The sequence below is a fragment of the Lissotriton vulgaris genome, chromosome 8, assembly GCF_964263255.1.
Source record: "Lissotriton vulgaris chromosome 8, aLisVul1.2, whole genome shotgun sequence".
In the NCBI taxonomy this organism is placed as follows: domain Eukaryota; kingdom Metazoa; phylum Chordata; class Amphibia; order Caudata; family Salamandridae; genus Lissotriton; species Lissotriton vulgaris.
Genome location: NC_141696.1, coordinates 1,154,964,154 through 1,154,983,475, shown reverse-complemented (window position 1 = coordinate 1,154,983,475; position 19,322 = coordinate 1,154,964,154). Strand labels below are relative to the sequence as shown.

Below are 19,322 nucleotides of genomic sequence, written 5' to 3'. Positions count from 1 at the left end.
CCTTCCCTCCCTCCCTCCCTCCTCTATCTTCCTCCCTTAACCAATTTCAACCCATCTCTAAGGAATCATTCCTTATCTTGCTTAGGAAAATTAAGTCCGGTTCTCCTACCGACTATGGACCAGCTCGAATTCTTAGGGAGTTGTTCTCCGGTTGTCCAGATCCCCCCCTTACCCTACTCAATACCTCCATTTCCCAGGGTATAGTTCCAGCTTCCTTTAAATTTGCCACAGTGATTCCCATTTTGAAGAAACCTGGCTCTGATCCCACTCTTCCTATCAACATCAGACCCATCTCTCTGCTCCCTTACTTAGGCAAGATCATGGAGAGCCATGTCACCTCCTGTCTCTCGACCTACATTGAGGACAACCATCTTCTGGCTTCCCATCAAGCCAGTTTCCGCCCAGTCCATACGACTGAGTCTGTGGTCCTTGCTGTTTTGGACGAGTTGAAGAGTAAGGCTGATTTCAACTCCCCCCAAGCCTTGGTACTTCTCGATCTGTCCGCTGCCTTTGACACGGTCGACCATTCCATCCTCCTCGACCGTGTCATGGCAGCGGGCATCCGGGGCTCTTCCTTCTCTTGGATCGCCTCATTCCTTCAAGGTCAGACACAGGCAGTCCGTCTCTCCAGTTTCTCTGCCCCCCCTTGCCCGGTGCCCTGTGGGGTTCCCCAAGGTTCTTCCCTTGCTAGCCCTGTGCTAGCTGCCTGCCTTGCCTGCCCGGATTCCTGCTGACTGCCGTCCTGCTACAGCGCATACATCATCTCACTGCGCTTGGTATCGTTTCTGCCCGCATTGCTTTTCCGAACTAATTACATTACGTTTGAGCGCTTGTTATCGTTTGTGCTCGCATTGCTACATTTTAATTAACTGTGTAAAGCGGCGATTGTGTTTGTCGGTGAAGCGTCTCTTTAGTTACTTAGTAACAAGAATCTTTGAGTGAAGCTCCGGCTGTGCCCCACTTTCGATTTCTTTCTGGGCGGCCATTTCGACTTGTTTGTAGTTTCACCCGTGTCTCCTCCCAGACCCCGCCTCCCAGCTGACCCTCCCACGCTCCGCCCCCTCCACACTTCATTTATGCCTGATGCTCCAACGCGCAGCGTCCACGCGCTGCGGCCGCGCCGAAGGTGCGCCAAAGGTAAGCCCGTCTACGCCTGGACCGCGCCCAGCGCCATACCCCCTGGTCCTCGCATTGCCCAGCCCTCCTGCATCACCTACGATGCCACCACCCTCCTAGCCCTTAACCCCGGCCGCTCCCCCAACTGCGTCCAAGCCGCTCCCGGAATCACCCATGGACCCTTCTCTTGCAACTCCTGCAAGTTCGACGGCACCAAAACCAGCTCCTCATCCACCAACACCAAACATAGACCTGACACCAACCACCTTAAATGCATCCTGCTCAACACCCGCTCGGTCCACAGACACGCCATCGACCTCTGGAATCTACTCGACACCATCTCACCGGACGTCGCCTTCCTAACAGAAACATGGATGAATGCCTCCTCAGCCCCAGACATCACCATTGCCATCCCGGAAGGATACAAGATCACCCGCAAGGACCGCATCAAGCATACAGGAGGAGGCATCGCTATCGTCCATAAGAACTCCATCCGCATCTCAACCAGCTCTGACGTCGACCTTGCCAGCGCCGAACACCTCCACTTCCAGATCCACACCGACCCCAAGACCACACTCAGAGGCACCCTACCCTACCGTCCCCCAGGACCCCATGCACAATTCAGTGACGACATCACAGACTTTATCACCCCACACGCCACCCACTCCGAGGACTACATTCTATTGGGAGACTTCAATTTTCACCTGGAAAAGAGCAATGACAGCAGCGCCACCACCCTTCTGGACAATCTTGCCGACCTCGGACTCAAACAACTTGTCTCTACACCCACCCACATCGCAGGTCACACGCTCGACCCTATCTTCTCCTCCAGCAAACATGTCTCATTCAGTCACACCACAGCTCTACACTGGACGGACCACAGCTGCGTTCACTTTACCTACAATAAGACCACAATCCACAACCATCCTCAACCCACCCTGCGAAGAAACTGGAACAAAATCACCACCGACCAGATCTCCTCATCGCTTCTACTAAACCCCCCCGCCAACTCCTCAAACCCCGACCAAGCAGCCATTAACCTCACCCAATGGCTATCCAACAGCGCCGACATCCTAGCACCGTTGAAAAAACGCCAAAGCAAACTAGGCAGCAAAAACGCATCCTGGTTCAACGATGATCTTAAGAAATCGAAGAAACACTGCCGCTCCCTCGAGAAGGCCTGGAAAAAAGACCCAAACAACAACACCAGGGACGCCTTCAAAAATGCCACCCGCATACACCACCAACTAATCCAGTCTGCCAAGAAAGCCGCATTCAAAGACCGTCTAGATAACAACGCCCACAACAGCAAGGAATTATTCAACATCGTCAAAGAATTTACCAACCCATCAGCCAATTCCAACGACATCACCCCCTCCCAAGCCCTCTGCGACTTCCTAGCTTCCTTCTTCCACAACAAAATCGCAGACATCCACAACAGCTTCGACAACCAACCCGAAGACCAACCCACCCAACCTTCTGCAGGACCTTCACCCCCCTTGAACATCCTTCACGACTGGAACCCTATCTCCACTGAGGACACCATCCGCCTGATGAACTCCATCCACTCAGGATCCCCAACTGACCCATGCCCTCACCACATCTTCAAAAAGCAGACTCCATCATAGCACCACACCTCCGAGATGTCATCAACTGCTCCCTCAACTCCGCCACCTTCCCGGAAAGCTGGAAACACGCAGAACTCGGCGCCCTCCTGAAAAAACCCACAGCTGACCCCACCGAACTCAAAAACTATCGCCCCATTTCGCTTCTTCCATTCCCGGCCAAAGTCATTGAGAAAGCTGTCAACAACCAGCTCGCCGCCTTCCTCGAAGCCAACAAATCCCTCGACTCCTCACAGTCTGGCTTCCGAGCCAAACACAGCACTGAAACCGCCCTCATCGCAGCAACAGACGACATTCGAACTCTACTGGACAATGGAGACACAGTCGCCCTCATCCTCCTCGACCTCTCCGCTGCCTTCGACACAGTCTGTCATAGCACCCTTCTACAGCGCCTCAGAGACGTAGGAATCCAAGGAAAAGCACTGGAATGGATCACCTCGTTCCTCACCGGAAGAACACAGAGAGTCCGTCTCCCACCATTCAAGTCAGAGGCCTCTGAAGTCATCTGCGGCGTGCCACAAGGATCGTCACTCAGCCCCACCCTCTTCAACGTATACATGAGCCCCCTCGCGACCATCGCACGCCAACACAATCTCAACATCATCTCCTACGCGGATGACACTCAACTGATCCTATCACTCACCAAAGACCCTACCACCGCCAAAACCAACTTACACGAAGGAATGAAAGAAGTAGCCGTGTGGATGAAGCATAGCGGTCTGAAACTGAATTCAGACAAAACAGAAGTCCTCATCTTAGGCACCTCCCCCTCCGCCTGGGATGACTCTTGGTGGCCAGAAGCCCTTGGAAAAGCACCCATCCCGACAGACCACGCACGGAACCTGGGCGTCATCCTGGACTCCTCACTCTCGATGACCAGACAAGTCAACGCCGTCTCATCATCATGCTTCAACATTCTTCGCATGCTCAAAAAAACATTTCGCTGGATCCCCACCGAAACTAGAAAAACGGTCACCTATGCACTAGTCACGAGCCGCCTGGACTACGGAAACACTCTATACGCCGGTACCACCGCAAAACTCCAGAAAAAACTCCAACGCATCCAGAACGCTTCAGCCAGGCTTATACTAGACATCCCGCGTAAAGAACACATCTCTGATCACCTGAAGAACCTCCACTGGCTCCCCGTAAATAAGAGGATTACTTTCTGCCTCCTAACCCACGCACACAAAGCACTTTACGAACTTGGGCCCGAATGCCTCAACACACGACTGTCCTTCTACACCCCCTCCCGTTAGCTGCGATCCTCCAACCAAGCCCTTGCCACTGTACCTCGCATCAACAAAGCCACCATGGGAGGTAGATCCTTCTCCTACCTGGCAGCCAAAACATGGAACTCACTTCCCACTCACCTTCGCCTTACTCAGAACCACCTGGCATTCAGAAAGCAACTTAAAACTTGGATATTCGACAAGTAACTCCCCACCCTTCCCCTAGCGCCTTGAGACCCTATGGGTATGTAGCGCGCTATATAAATTTCTTGACTTGACTTACATTTACCCGCTTATTGTTTCTCTGCTAAACATGGAGGTCTCCGTATACAATTACGCTGATGATCTTCAGTTGGTTTTTTATCTTTCTCATGATTCTGATTCTATTCTTAAACTTCATACTACACTTAACTTCATTGCTGGCTGGATGAATCACAATCACTTAAAGCTTAATCCGGACAAGACGGAGTTGGTCCTGACTGGTGGCTCTTCGAGCCCCTGGACCTCTGCCTTTTGGCCTTCCACCTTCGGCCCACCCCCGGTTCCATCTGTTTCAGTAAGAACCCTGGGAATTAAAATCAGTCAGGACCTCTCCCCTCGTCCTCAGGTCAGCTCCGTTATTTCATCTTGTTTTTTATCCCTCAGGATCATTAGAAAGATTTCCAGTTTTTTCTCTTTTGATGCCTTGAAAGTTATTGTTTTGGCCATGGTTCTTTCACGGGTGGACTACGGGAACTGCCTCTATGTAGGCATTCCTGCCTACGAGTTGCGGCGCCTCCAGTCCGTCCAGAATCAGGCCGCCCACCTTATTTACAGGCTTCCCAAATTCAGTCACACTACCCCCTTACTGAGATCCCCCCATTGGCTTTCCATCCTGCAGAGGACCCTCTTCAAGATGGGTTGCATTGTTTACATGGCCCACGCTCGTACGGCCCCTATCTTTATCAACTCCTTGATCACTCACTACCTTCCCTCCCGTAATCTCCGTTCTTCCAGCCAGGCACTCTTGACCGTTCCCCGCTTTCGTAAGTCCAGAGTAGGTGGTACTAGATTTTCCATCCTCGCCCCTGCTTCTGGAATAGTCTCCCCCTGACCATTAGGTCTATTCCTGCTTACCAACCTTTCCGCAAGGCCCTCAAAACACATTTGTTCTCTTTAGCTTTTCCGTCCTAATCACTCCCAGGTGTTCCGCTCTGTTGGTATTGACTCAATCCCCTAGCGCCAGGAAGCCGCTTGGCCACAGAGCGCTCTTGAAGTATTTTAAACTTCAAACTTCATAGTCCAGCCAAGGTAGAACTAGAGCCTGAACCGCTAACTTGAAGTCATTGGGAGGTAGGAAGGGCTTCAGCTTCCTTAGTGTATTGATCTGAAAGTTTTCTCCCTTCATTGCATTACTAATATGCTTCTGCATATTGAGGTTGCAGTCCAGAGTTATACCCAGTGATTTCGCCGAATCCACAATGGTTGGTTGAACATAGAGTGCTGTGAGGTGTTTGATCAAATTGTGCATTGTAGGGACTTTGGCGGGTGGGGCAATAAGGAGGAATTCAGTTTTTAAAGCATTCAGTTTGAGGTGATTCATTGCCAGCCATGTTTGGGTGGTCTTAAGAGTATTGTTAAGAAAACTAATGTCATCCAAGGTGTTGATCTTGAGGTAGAGTTGGGTATCGTCGGCATACATGTGGAATTGCATGTTGGATGTTTGTAACAGGTCGGTGAGTGGTTCCATGAATAGGTTGAAGAGGAACCTTGTGACCTAGCGTAACAGGAACTGGTTTGGACAGGGAGTTGTTGACCTTGAATGTTTGAGTCCGGTTATGCAGAAAAGAGGTAAACCAATTGAGCACTGGTCCTGAGAGACCTATTCTGTGTTTCAACAGATCTATCAAGTGTTCATGTTTGACTGTGTCGAACGCTGAGGAGAGGTAGGATGAGGAGGCATGCTTTGTTATTATCAAGTAATTGAAGTGCATCATCAATAATGTGTGTCATGGCTGATTCCGTGCTGTGATTTGCACGGAAGCCAGATTGGTGTTTATTTAGGAGGTTGAAGTGATCGATATGTTTTGCCAGTTGGTGATGAACACATTTTTCCAGAAGTTTGGCCAGGGTGGGAATATTGGCGATAGGGCGGTAGTTGTTTAGGTCTGTGGGTTCAGATGTGGGTTTCTTAAGGATAGGGGACACCTGCCCTATCTTTAGGGAGTCAGGGATGCAGTCTTGTTGAAGTGAACTGTTGATGATCTTGGTCCAGAGGGGTAGTAGCATAGGTGTAAGATCTTTAACCGCATTTGCGGGGAGAGGGTCAGTGAGGTGATTGGAAGGCTTCAGGGCACTGAGAAATTTGCCTATAGCTTCTTCAGAATAGGTGTAAAAGTATGACCATGTTGCGTCGTTTTTTAAGGTAAACTTTGATGAGATTTGTTGAGAAGCGTTTGGGGCAGGGGGGAGGTTTTGGTGAGAGGGCAAGAGTGAGAGATTAGGTCCTTGAGGAGATCTTTCTTGATGTTCTCAGTCGTTAGGTTAAAGTGGTTAGAGAAGTCCTCACATGATGGTTGTGGGTGAGTTAGTTCTTGTGGCTGTTGAGGTTGGTCCTTAGATTGCGTTTTGATTAATTTAAAAAGTATTTTGGGTCGATTTCTCGCCTGGTCAAGAGGTTGGCTAAAGAAGTTTGCTTTAGTGCGTTTGACCGTACGAAAATAAGCATTTCTCTTTCTTTTTAGAGTCAAGAGGAGCTTGGCGGATGGTACTGATCTCCAGTTGCGTTCGGCAATTCTGAGAGAACGTCTGTCCTCGTTAAGGAGACCGTTGAACCAGGGTTTAGAGTCTTTTGTGGAGACTCTCTTTAGTTGCAGGGGAGCAAATTCGTTAATTATCAAAGTCATGGAGTTTAGGTAGTGGTTGGTGAGGTCAATTACGTTGGAAGTTCCAGCAGGGGGTAGAAGTAGATTCTTATTAATGTGTTTGTGTTGAGTTTTTTCCAGTCTCTTTTCCATACCTTAGGTTTTGTAGCTTGGGCCGAGATCAATTTGATTGTTTCATTGATGAAGAAGGTGATAATGTGATGGTCAGACCAATCACAAGGGAGGATCAATTCCAGATGGGTGGAATAAGTCTTGGAGATTATTAAGTCTAAGATTGCGCCTTTATTGTGTGTCTGGCTGTTGCACAGTTGGTTGAGGTCTAAGCGTTGAGGACGTTTTTTGAGGCTGTTGACCACTGTGTCGGTGGGGTCATTCCAGTGGAGGTTAAAGTCACCCAGGAAAATGTGTGTGTTTCGTCGACCGGTGAGTAATGTGATCAGGTCCATGAGGTGTTCTGTGAATAAGAGGTTGTCGCCAGGTGGGTGATGGATGATGTGGAGTGAGCAGACTGGTTTACCGTTACTGTTCATGTCGAGGCTGATGTATTCACAGGAAGGGAGTAACAAGGGTATGGCTCTGTTTACGGTGATGTTGCTCCGGTGTATGCATGCAATACCACCTCCAATCTTGCCTCCCAACCTGTCTAGTCTGATGATCTCATATTTAGGGGGAACCAAAATGTCGATGAGGGGCGAGGAAGATTCTGTTTGTTGTTCAGAGGAATGGGATAGCAGCAATATCCGTTAAAGATTCTCCAATTTGACTTAACACTGCTCCATGAGTTGTTACAATACCCCGGGTTACAGTAGCATCCTTTCAGTAACTGCAGACGATATATACCTGAGCAGCTGCCTAAAGGTGGTGGGACTTTGCGACTGGTCTCTGCTCTGTTCAATCTTGGATTCACAGTGAACATCCCAAAATAGTCCGTCATGCCACCAAGAAGGAATTGGGTCACGGGAAAGTTGTTGTAGACATGGGTCTGGCAAGAGCCTTCCTTCCCAAGAAAGGGTATCACCCATCAAGACTCACAGCTCCATGAAAGTGTTTCTTCTAACAGTTTCTGTGGCTGTAAGGATCCTGCCATGGGATGTTCCACCGTCCTAAGCTGCATACATGATTCCTGATGCACTGCATACACCAATCCATATCGGACTCCCAGTCTCGATATCTATGCCCATTCACCCCCCTCCATATCCTTGTAATGTTGCGTTTTGCAACCATCAAACCTAGGGCGACCAAGGTTCTTTCTCTAGCCGTGAGGACTGTTTTCTCCCAGATATTTAAGAGACCCCATCGGGTCGAGGCCACTACTTCTTTCCCACACAGTGTTGGCATTCTTGATATTATTTTGTCCCAGTATTTCCGGATTTTGGGCAGTCCCACCATTGATGTGTAAAAGTTCCCACCTGACCACCCATCCTGGGGCACAGTGATTAACTGGAGATTCCCATTTTAACTAGTGTTGTACTTGTATAGTATGCTCTAACGAAGATCTTTAATTGTATTAATCTAAATCGAGAGCGTATGGCTACCTCCGGAGGGGACTCCAGCGCCTCCTGCCACTCCTCGCCGCTCATTTCTCCGATGTCATCCATCCATTTGGCACGTATTTTCTCTAGGGTGTCAGGTGAATTGTTTAGTATCTTCATCTATGTTAGTGATATTGTTTCGCTTTTAAATAGTCATCCAGGAGGCTTTTGTCTAAGGGCGAGGAGGCCGGGAGCTCCGTTCCACTAGAAATGGCCCGTTCCAATGCACTTTGTACCTAGAGGTATTGAAACGTTTCTCCTTAGTCAAGTTCATAGTCCCTTAGAAGGTCTCTAAAGGGTATAGTCTTCCCTCACGCCCATAAGTCACTGACCTTGGAGAGACCGATTAAATCCCATTTGGCAAAACCAGGTTGTTTTGCTAACAGTCCAAGGTGTACTGACTCAGAGAGTGGAGTAGCCATAGTTATCATATCTTTCCACCCCAGTGCTGCAGACACGGTGTGCCATAGCGTAATTGTTGTCGACGTTGTCGTGTATCGTGGTGCACTATGTTTCCCACAATAGACCGCTCTGTAATAGTTCCTGGGTTCCATATTTTGTCTGTCCATCCTTTAAGTTTTTTCTGTTTGTGGCAAATATACCCAGTCATTCGTTACTGTAAGTTGAGCTGCCCAATAGTAATAGTGAATTGCCAGGAGGGCGATTCCTCCATCATACCAGCTCTTTGTCAGTTTGGCGAATGCTATTCGGGTATACCATTTTTCCAGAGTAGTGTACGTATCTCTGATTCTATAGCTTGAAAATACTTTGATGGGACGAGATATGGAGTGTTCTGTAGGATATAAACAAAACGAGGGAGCACCATCATTTTTTTTAGGGAGGCTTTGCCCAGTAACGACTGTGGAAGTGTCTTCCAATGTTGCACGTCGTCCTGTAGTCGACCTAAGGGTGGAGCTAAATTATGATCGTAAAAGACTGCCGTATTTGTGGTGATATAGATTCCCAAGTATCAAAACCCTTCAGTTACTCTCCACGCCGTACAGACCCTGGGGCGGACATATATTAGTGACTTGTCTCAGTTTATAAGTATATCCTGAGTATTTTTGAAACAGGGTAAATATATGCAGTACTCTATGAATGGAGGAGTAGGGGTTAGCTAGATAAAGTAGTACATCATCTGCATACAGGGAGATTCTGTACTCCCAATCCTCTGTCCATTTGAGTCCCCTTATGAGCCGATCACCTCTAATCCATATTGCCAGCAGCTCTAACACCAGCGCAAATATTAATGGTAAGAGTGGGCAGCCCTGCCTTGTCCCCTTCTGCAATTTGAAAATGGATGAACTTCCCCCATTTACTGTGACTTGTGCTAGAGGTTCGGAGTAGAGAAGCCGTATCCACGATAAGACATTTTTGCCACATCTGAATCTCTCCAAGGCTCCGAATAAAAAGGGCCACTCAATCATGTCAAATGCCATTTTGGCGCCTAATGACATTATAACAGTCTCTTCCCTAATGTTCCCAGCCATCCCAAGTACTCCATGGAGGCACCACAGGTTGAGTGCTGTATTTCAACCGGCAGGGGAGACAAGCGAGTTGCAAGGATTTTGTCAGGAATCTTAAATTCTACATTCAGCAGGGTTATGGGTCTGTATGAATGACATGTTTCGGGCTGTTTCCCGCTTTTGTGTTTCACAACAATATTGGCGAGTCTCTGACTTTCCGGTAGGCTACCTCGTGTTACGCCTTCTTGATACAGCTGCCCCAGGTATGGGGCGACTGTGGATGCTGTTAGTTTGTATAATTTAATTGGTAGGCCAGTAGGGCCCATTGCTTTTTCTGCCTTTAGAGCCCCAATTGGCTGTACCACCTCTTTATAGGCCAGTTCTGACTCCAGACTTTCCCTATCTGTCTCATCCAAGGAGGGCAGACTGAGAGTGGCTAGCAGCTCTTGGGCCCCAATGTGACTGTACATCACTGATGACATATGTAGGTGACTGAAATATGTTGAGAGGGCCTCCACTGTTTCCTGCCTCTCTCTAAGTGGGATCCCCCCGTCTGGTGTAATTTCAAACGCCCATCTGGTTGCATTTTCCCGTTTCTCTAACCATGCTAGCAGCTTAACCGCCTTATCTCCCACTTCGTATGTTTGGTGTTGAGTTGCTCGATGTTGTGCTCTTGCAGCTTCTTCAGCAACATCTTTATATTCTTTCTGTTTAATCTCTAATCTGTGTTTAATGTGTGGGTTCTCTGTCAATATAAGCTTGTATTCTAATTTCAGAATCTCCTCTTCTATTGCTACCACTTATTTGTTTTTTTCTTTTTAATGACCAGCTATTGAAAAAATCCTCTGATTACTGCCTTGTATGCTTCCCACATTATTTGGGCTGAGTCCACCGACTCCTCGTTTTCGTTGAAATAATTAGTGGTCACTTCAGATAAGGCCTCACTTATAATCAGTATTTTCAAGTACCAAGGGTTAAGTGCCATCCGCTGTCCCTTGGGAGAAGGTGCAACACCATACAGTGCAATAGGTGGAGAGTGGTTTGAGATACTCCTCGGGAGGTGAGCCATCCTCCGAATATTGAGAGCTGGTCTGCCATTCAAAATATATACTCTATATGGGACAGACTTCCATGAACCCCAGAGTGAAAAGAATACTGGCGGGCTGTGGGATTATGCACCCTCAATTGTATATATAACTTACTTACGCTACTAATGAAATATGGGCAAACAAATATGAATACAAAAACCCAGATCGAAACCTTTATTGAAAAGGATTTAAAAACTAGGAATGTGAAGACATGATCAATATGCATTAAATACATACATAGTTCAAAAGATATTTTCATTTTTGTAAATATTTTTTTTTTAACAATTCATTTTTCCATCAGAAATGTAATAGAACACGCCTATTTATTCAATCATACCTCAGCACTCATCCTTCTGTTGTGCATGCATGTTTATTCAATAGTTTATATGGAAAACAAGCCTATTGGGTATGCATATACATATATGTTCTTCTATGTCTAAATAGACAGTTATGGATACAAAACTTGATGATAAATTATATATTTCCGTACTCTACATGGAATCACATTTGTTTCATCTAAGATTGCAGTTTCTTTCTAATTCCTAATGGCTTTCTACAATGAGGTGAGATGGATGAAGGCTGGATTTACAGATATAGCTTGACTTGGTGAGTTGGAACACGTGCATATACAACATGGTTTAGAAGTTAGGACCTATGGGTGTTTCGGCTATACAGCCTTCGTCAGGAATCCGTGATGAATGAAAAAACCTTGATTATGCATGGTATTCTGAATTGAGATGGAAAGGGAATGACGGTACCATCTCACTACGATGGAAATTCTGGGAGAAACCGATAAGAAATCTGCACAGGGGATGGGCCGAAAGAGCTCCGCGCGGGGTGTGCCTGAGTGGAGACCTTCGCTGTTGTTTATGCACTTAGTTAAAAAAGAAATGTTGCTGAGTTGGAACATGTATTTATTTAATGTATATTGATCATTTCTTCACATTCCTAGTTTTTTATATTAATAAATCATTTTCAATATAGATTTTGATCTGGGTTTTTGTATTCATAATTGTTGGCCCATATTCTCATTAGTTGCCTAAGTAAGTTATATATACAATTGTTGTTCATGCCCTGACTTAGGAACATATCTAATGACAGGGGAACCCCTTTTTGTACAATGGATTATGCACCCTCCACACATCAACTAGGCCCATAGCCCTCAGAAATTCTTCTAGGGCCTTCCCAGAAGCTTCATATTGTTTTGCTGGCCATCGATCCCATTCTCCGCTAAGGGACGCATTACAGTCTCTCCCTAAAAGTATTTCTCCCTTGGGTAGGTTGACCCGAGGGAGAAATACTTATAGGGAGAGACTGTAATGCGAGTGTGGGAGAATGCAGTCTTGGAGGTATATAGAGGGACGTAATAATAAGTGGCCTGCCCTCCCAATATCCTGACAGGGTTACAAATCGTCCCAGTGGGTTGTGTTTAACAGTTTGTATTTTAAAAGGGAGGGATTTATGCAGAGGAATTCCACCTCCCCTTGATCGTCTGGCATAACCGGCAGGGGCTACCAGTTTATAGCCCCATCTATTGGGCACAGTAGGGGTCCCTTGTATGTGGGCTTCTTGCAATAGTGCAATATCTGGTGCCTGCCGCTTCAGGTACTGTAGTACACCCCTGCTTTTAATTCTGTCCCCCAGTCCATTGGCGTTGCAAGACTGGATTTTAACACCTTCGATGCTCATGACGAGCTCAGCTCGTCATGAGGTACACCTCTCGTACACTCATGACGAGCTGAGCTCGTCATGAACAATGGGAATAAATCAGGGTCAGCACAGGAGGGGAATACCAACAGCATTGATGGTGTTATGGTTACGGTGGGGGGCATGCTGTTGTCTTGTTACCATGCATTTCGTGATGCCAGGGAGCACGATCTGGAGGCCCGGGAGCATATGGTTGCTCAGGGCCTCTAGAAGCCAATTGTAATAGTACTCTTGGTTCTCTCACCCCTCCTAATCTCAGACTCCTAAGCCATTTAATACGCCCAGTATGCTTATCGCTCACTGTGGCCAATACTCTGGAAAAACTGCTGCCAAAACCACCATTCCTCAGTTGCAAGAGAGTTCTGGAGTGGGACATTTCCCCAGAATATGTTCCTTCTATTCTCTCATTGCAGGAATGATCAGTCCGAACGTACAAAGCCTCAGCAGCTTGCTAGACTACCATGGTTGAGTAGGAGCTCAACCGGTTTTTAGGCATGTGTGTGGCCCAACACAGATGCATTTATGAAACATCTTAACATTATATGATGGTGATGGGCCCCACATCACTCTTGTCATTCATTACAATGGTTGTTACTTCTATTGAACATCTATGCGCGTCCCGCAAAATGGCAAGTAGAATATGTTATAGAATTGTTCCTTTCACAAATATACAAGGTGGTCACATGGACCAGACTAAATACATTGTGTAAGCACTACACTATGAATGCTTTCTCACCTGGCAGATCACAATTTAGCCACAAGGCCTTAAGGTACTTCCTGTGCTTAAACCATTAGCAGCTTGATGTGGTCCTTTGCTCATGGATGTTTGGGTAGAGTCAAGCACCCTTATGGTTATGTTACTCTTAATCTTGTAGATGTCTCAGATACCCAGCAGCTCCCTGCCTACCCCTCTGCTACCAGCTAATTCAAGCATATACTATTTAAAGCAGTTACTGGCAAGAGTATGCACACACACATACATACATACACACAACTATAAATGCACCCAACCAACCATAGTAACCATTGTCTGAGAATGGTAGTGAGTCAAGACCTTTGAGAAGACAAAAATACCAGTAGTTTGAGTATCTCGCCCCTAGTCTGATGGATGTTTATTATTTCCAAATCCACCTACCTTTTCCTCTGCTGTGCACTAACCAGACCACCTTACTAGCCTGAAAGTGTGGTACTTCTCAATTTAAAAAGCAGTCACTTGCTATCTCTCTCCCTCACACACTTGTCCCCCCCCACATCTCCCCAAACATATGTCTCTGCCCCCTTTACATGCCTCCCTTCGCACAGTTTGGGAGTGGAAGAGAGACTACAGCCATGGTATAGATATAGACTCCCCAAATATATGAAGATAATATACACATATAATGCAGCCATATAAATCTATATGTATGAATTTCTCAATATATATGATTTTATAGTCACAGATTGTCTTTGAAAGTTCTTTCTGGCCATGCCACCTGCCATTGTTATGAGAACACGGAATAGCTTGTTTGTGAAAATAATTATTCACTGAGCATCTGCCAGCATGTGTGTATGGGTCCGATTCACCATCTCAATTTATTCTTTATTTGTACATGACCTGGATCAGCTTTTGTTGAGCTCATGTTGCCTTTTGTGTGTTTTTCCATGAAAATGTAACAAGCAAATGAAAGCACGTATTCCATGTTCCGTTTTTCCTGAAGGATGAATCCCAGGAAGTTAAAAGAGAGACCTGGATGACAGAGCTGCCCCCAGAACTAACAAACTTTGGGCTTGGCCCAAGAACTTTCAAAAGACGGACTATCGAAAAGTCAGGCGACCGATCTATTTGGACAGATACCCCAGCAGAGAGGGAGAAAAAAGCTAAAGTGAGTATTGTACCCAGTAGCTTTCTAGTGTTAGAGAAGTTACAAGTTGAGATTAATAAATGAATAATAAATAATGTTTTATTTTAACAATGTATGCTTTAATTGTACTATGTTATCCCACTCCCCAAACTCTTTTTTCCTTTTTTTCTGTGAACACGTTTGTGTTCTTGTCGTCACATTTGCCAGACTCTAAGGGTGTCGAGGGTTCAGGCTAGAGAACTGGAACATGTCTTACACCAAAGAGATTAAGAAATTGTGGTTTCCGTGCGATTATATTTTATTCAGTCGGGCCTTCAGTTAAAGAACCAGCTGTTGCTGTCAATTTTAAGTAATTTTTGTTAGAAATCAAGATTATTACTATTTAACCTGTAGTGTAGTTCCTATATTCCCAATAGGCTCTGTGCATTGGAATAATATATCCTATAGATGAGACGTAGGACTACGGTTGACTAGGTCTCTATCGAATATATTAAACTTAATAGTGAATGCCAGCTAGCTCAGAGGTCACTAGAAGCTTTCTCGAATTCACAAGAAGGGATTAGTTTCTGACAACCGCATAAACATAACCACTTTGTTTCCCAAGAATAAGAAATGTATCTCTAGAGTCGCGGAAACAATAGATAAGTATTTCACTCAGTCACTCGTGCATGCTTCGTTTCTACAGGGGTGCAGAGAAATGGAGAGACGGGCATTTTCAATAAAAGGTTTTATTGGACAGTCTTCTTTCTCATGCAAGTAAAGTGAACTGCTACAATCGTAATGCAGACTGCAAAGTATAATGCGTACAGCGAGAACAATATTATAAAAGAATACTGTAAGAGCATTGTATGGTTTCTAAACCATATATAAATAACAAGGGCTAAAAGTACTCAACTGGTGCTTCTAAAATACACCTACCCCAATGTACCTAATAAAAGCCTAGTACACGGGAAGGAGTAAGTGTGGTGTAGCATAGGTTTAGTTTTCTTTGCCAAGAATCTATCCAAGGTTTCTCTAGGTTCTAATCAGCTCCATACCTTTAGTTTAGAATGAAGGAGGTCTGGTATCTCAGTCTCAGGACTCGATTTCCCAACACCCCGCAAGGGAAGCTTGGAAACACTGGAGCTGGATTCTTGCGAGAGAAATGCAGCCTCTCGATCAGTGCGTCAGCTGGAGGGTCGACTTCCTTTGGCACTTGCTGTAGCTAGCTGCGTCGGGCAAGTAGATAGTCGTACTGCTCCGAACCACCGTGTCTTGCTGGAGCAAGTGAAGGCATATTTATACCTTGAAGGTGTCTATTATGCCTGACTTTACGTCAAACTAATGTCAGGAAAAAACCCCAAGGGTATAGTAGTTCTTTGTAAAGTACATGAGTTCTTGGACAAATCAATATTCAAGCAAGGGAAGGTCCCTGACTGCTTAAGCCGATTTTCCAAGAAATCGTTGTGACGCTTTGGTACGGGTGTAAGTAGCCATGCCTGTATTTGGTCTGCATGGGCTATGTCTAAATAAGGGAATGATTTCTATGCCTATATTAGGGCAGTGTGAATTGTACCTATATAAGGGCATGAATCGGGAAAATTCACTCTGATCCTAAAACGCCATACAACAAACCTTATACTTAAAAAGTCATAAAACATAAATAGAAAATCATATAATATATCTAAAATGCATACTTGATGCTTAATATCGCAGACAGCCAATCGGAACATAGGTTAAACTTTCACATTAAAATGAATCATTCTCATATAATCCCTAGTTTCTATATTCCAAAATGCTGGCCACCAAATACAGGAACTAAAATGTTAAGTTAGTCACCATTGTAATTTGACATACCTCTCCTGCATCTCATTTTTCCCAAGACTTTTAATAGCTTCTGTGACAAATTTGTTGTCACTCTGTAGACCACAATATTGGAGGAATCTTCCAAACACAGTTGCTATGCTTCAAGGCAGTTGTGTGTTCTTTTTTCCATAAACCACAAGACTGGATAACGTTTTCTCAATTGCAGGAGTACTGGGTATATTGTGATATTATTGGATTAAGTTTCTCTGTCAAGTGACTAAAGCCTACACTTACGGTTCACATAGGCACAGGCGCAATCTACTGTAAGATTTTTCAAATCTCTACTACGAGGATTTAAAACCAGCAAACATACATGGTTGAATGGTAACTCCGCTATAATACTCTCTTAAACAGCCTGTCCTAAGTGGTTCAAGGTACTTTACATCTTCATTGTAGCTCTGTGTTACCGTTTCTTAGTAGATTATCTTATTCATCTTCGTGTGCATAACATCAAAAATCCCAAATATCTGAGTGGATACAATAAGTACAAAAAGCTTTTTTTAATGTCAATTTAGTGGATCAAAGTTTATTCCAGATCAAAACAGCATGAGGAAGGAGTGGCCTTGATCTAAGTTTTCTGTTTGTGCTTTGTTAGAACATAGATTCTGCAGGGATACCCAATATGAGTCTCATCATGCATTGAGGAGTAGGCGAAATTATGGTCACTCATAATTTATGTAAAATATTGCACTTGATTTTATCTAGCACTTCTGCAGGGTGATTTAAAAGATTGACAATGATGAATCAAACGCAAGTTAAAATAGACCCAGACTATCCACATCAAGTGTTAAACTGAGAGTATTCTCAAACAGATCTTCCTGATATGAATAGACCAGCCATTAATATGTGCTTTCCAGCTTCTTTACTACGAAAGATGACACCAAGAGGACTACTTGGACACTACCTCACCCTTTCTGCAAATCCAGAATACAGACAGCACGCATTTCCAAAGTTCAAAACCTTTGTTCAGTTTGCTGTTCATGATGGAAATATTTGTTTCACTGTGCAAGCAGTGGGAGTCTGGTCAATAGGAACTAATTTGTGTACGTAGGCTTGTAGGGTGATGTGTTGAACCAAAGCAAGGAGGAAAGCAGTGAGCTGGTCATAGATGATATGTAAGAATTGAAAAGAAGAGGATAAATAAAACTGGGACCTAAATGCTGCCCTCTATGAAGCCCTTTGGGTTCCCATTTGGTAAAGTCCCTTTGTAGTCAGTCTGGAGCAGCACTCGGGTCAGTGTGCAAGGCTCAAATTAGTTTCTACAAAGAGGGATGTGTCCCCGTTTTGTACAGTTTGCTGCAAAGCATTTCCCTGTCTACCTGATCGAAGGTTGCTCAGCCATCCACAAAACGGTGCAGCCTTTATCAGGTAAATGATGCCAGTGCAGTCATCATGATTGGCGCTCTCTGCTGTTGCGGTGTCCTGTTCTAAGCCCAGTTCGGACAGTAGGGATCTGTTGTTCCTTTGTGAAATAAGATGCAGAAATACTGCCTCCAAAAGGACTACTTCTAGTTAATCAATGCAGTACGTATTTCATTGGGTCCTGGAGCCCAAGATGATTTAGCTTCAGTTTTAAGTCTCAATAGTTCTCCCCATCCAACTCATTGCTATATCTATAATCCCAGATGTATTGCTGTACAGTGAAACAATATAATTGTGGCAGGTCAATGAGCATGAGATCATATTGTCAAGTTCCATATGTGACCGTACAAAGGAACTAGAGCGTGACTGAAGACGAAAATCAACTGGATTCCATCATTAAACAGAAATTGTTTTTCATTTGAATCCATTTAGCTTTGGCTTCAGCCGGACAGTAGGTCTACATATTAACTTTTAATATCTTATGATTTTAGGATTCAGATAAAGAATCTGTTGCAAGGGTTCTAAAAGCTTCATTAGACACTTCCTTTTTTTCTAACATTCATTCTTAAACCTTGCATGCCTTCCCACGGCAGTTGTTTGGAATAAATGTCTTAGAAATAATAGCCAAATATCCAACAATAAAATCACACATATTATGTCAGCAATCAAAAATGATTGACATTTGGGCAGTTGTGGAGTTGCATAAATTGGTGACTAAAGAATCAGACAGATAATGTGAACATCTGATACAGATATTCAGGTCTAGTCCATTTTAATTAGAAAATAAAAAGAACATATTTTCAGGTCAACAACTCCATCCTTGCAAGTGTCTGATGTGTTTTTATTTTCTTACAAAACTATGCAATAGACCTAAAAAGTGAACGTGATAGAAATTAAAAATGCGTCCATCTAAGGTGGCATGCCCCTTTTTTTGCGAGCATTGACAAACTCCACAGATCTGGTGATTCCTGTCAGACTTTTAGATTTGTCAATGCTTGTTTAATATTTGTTAAACATGATTGTTAACGAAGCTGCTGGGCCTTCGCCAATCTAAAACCTTTTTGGGGGGGCACTTAAAGCGACCACACATCACCATAGTAGACCTTGACACTTAAGAGAACTACTTTGTGTGTGGGTGTGCTTTTTGTGAAACACAGAATGTCATTACTCACAAGGCTGAAGTAGGCTGACCCAGTGCCCCATGCTGTATGATGTAGTTAGTGGGTGGACACAAAATGTGAATGACACAATGACAGTCTAGAGGTTGAAGTTCGCTGGTTGTAACCCTTTGCAAGTAAATAGATTATACATTTTATTCAACTCCAACGACAAAGGAACCTTTGACCATACCGTTAACGATAAAATCACCATTGGGAACCACACAGTCAATGTAAAACATGGGAGAATTTTTTTTTTCACCATTAAAGATGACCGATTTATCTCCAGTTCAGTTATTGCACAACAATCAGGAAAAAGAGGCTCATAATTATACCTCACTGACAGCTTACTGTTCAGCACAATTAGATGTGAGATATGTGTCAGATTTTGGAGAAGAAGCAGTGGATGACGAAGAGTCCTACAACGAATATGTTTACCAGCGGTACAAGTCTGAGAGTACTCTAATTGATATGAGGCAGAAACCAC

At 44.7% G+C, this 19,322-nt stretch overlaps 1 protein-coding gene across 1 annotated transcript in view; it reads left to right on the top strand.

Annotated features, from left to right (window-relative positions):
* The window catches only part of GPALPP1 (GPALPP motifs containing 1), a 159,232-nt gene that overhangs the window by 88,361 nt on the left and 51,549 nt on the right, over positions 1–19,322 (top strand). The window contains exon 6 of the mRNA XM_086935015.1: positions 14,328–14,492. Coding sequence (XP_086791141.1) covers positions 14,328–14,492 — 165 coding nt within the window. The remainder of the gene's footprint in view (positions 1–14,327; positions 14,493–19,322) is intronic.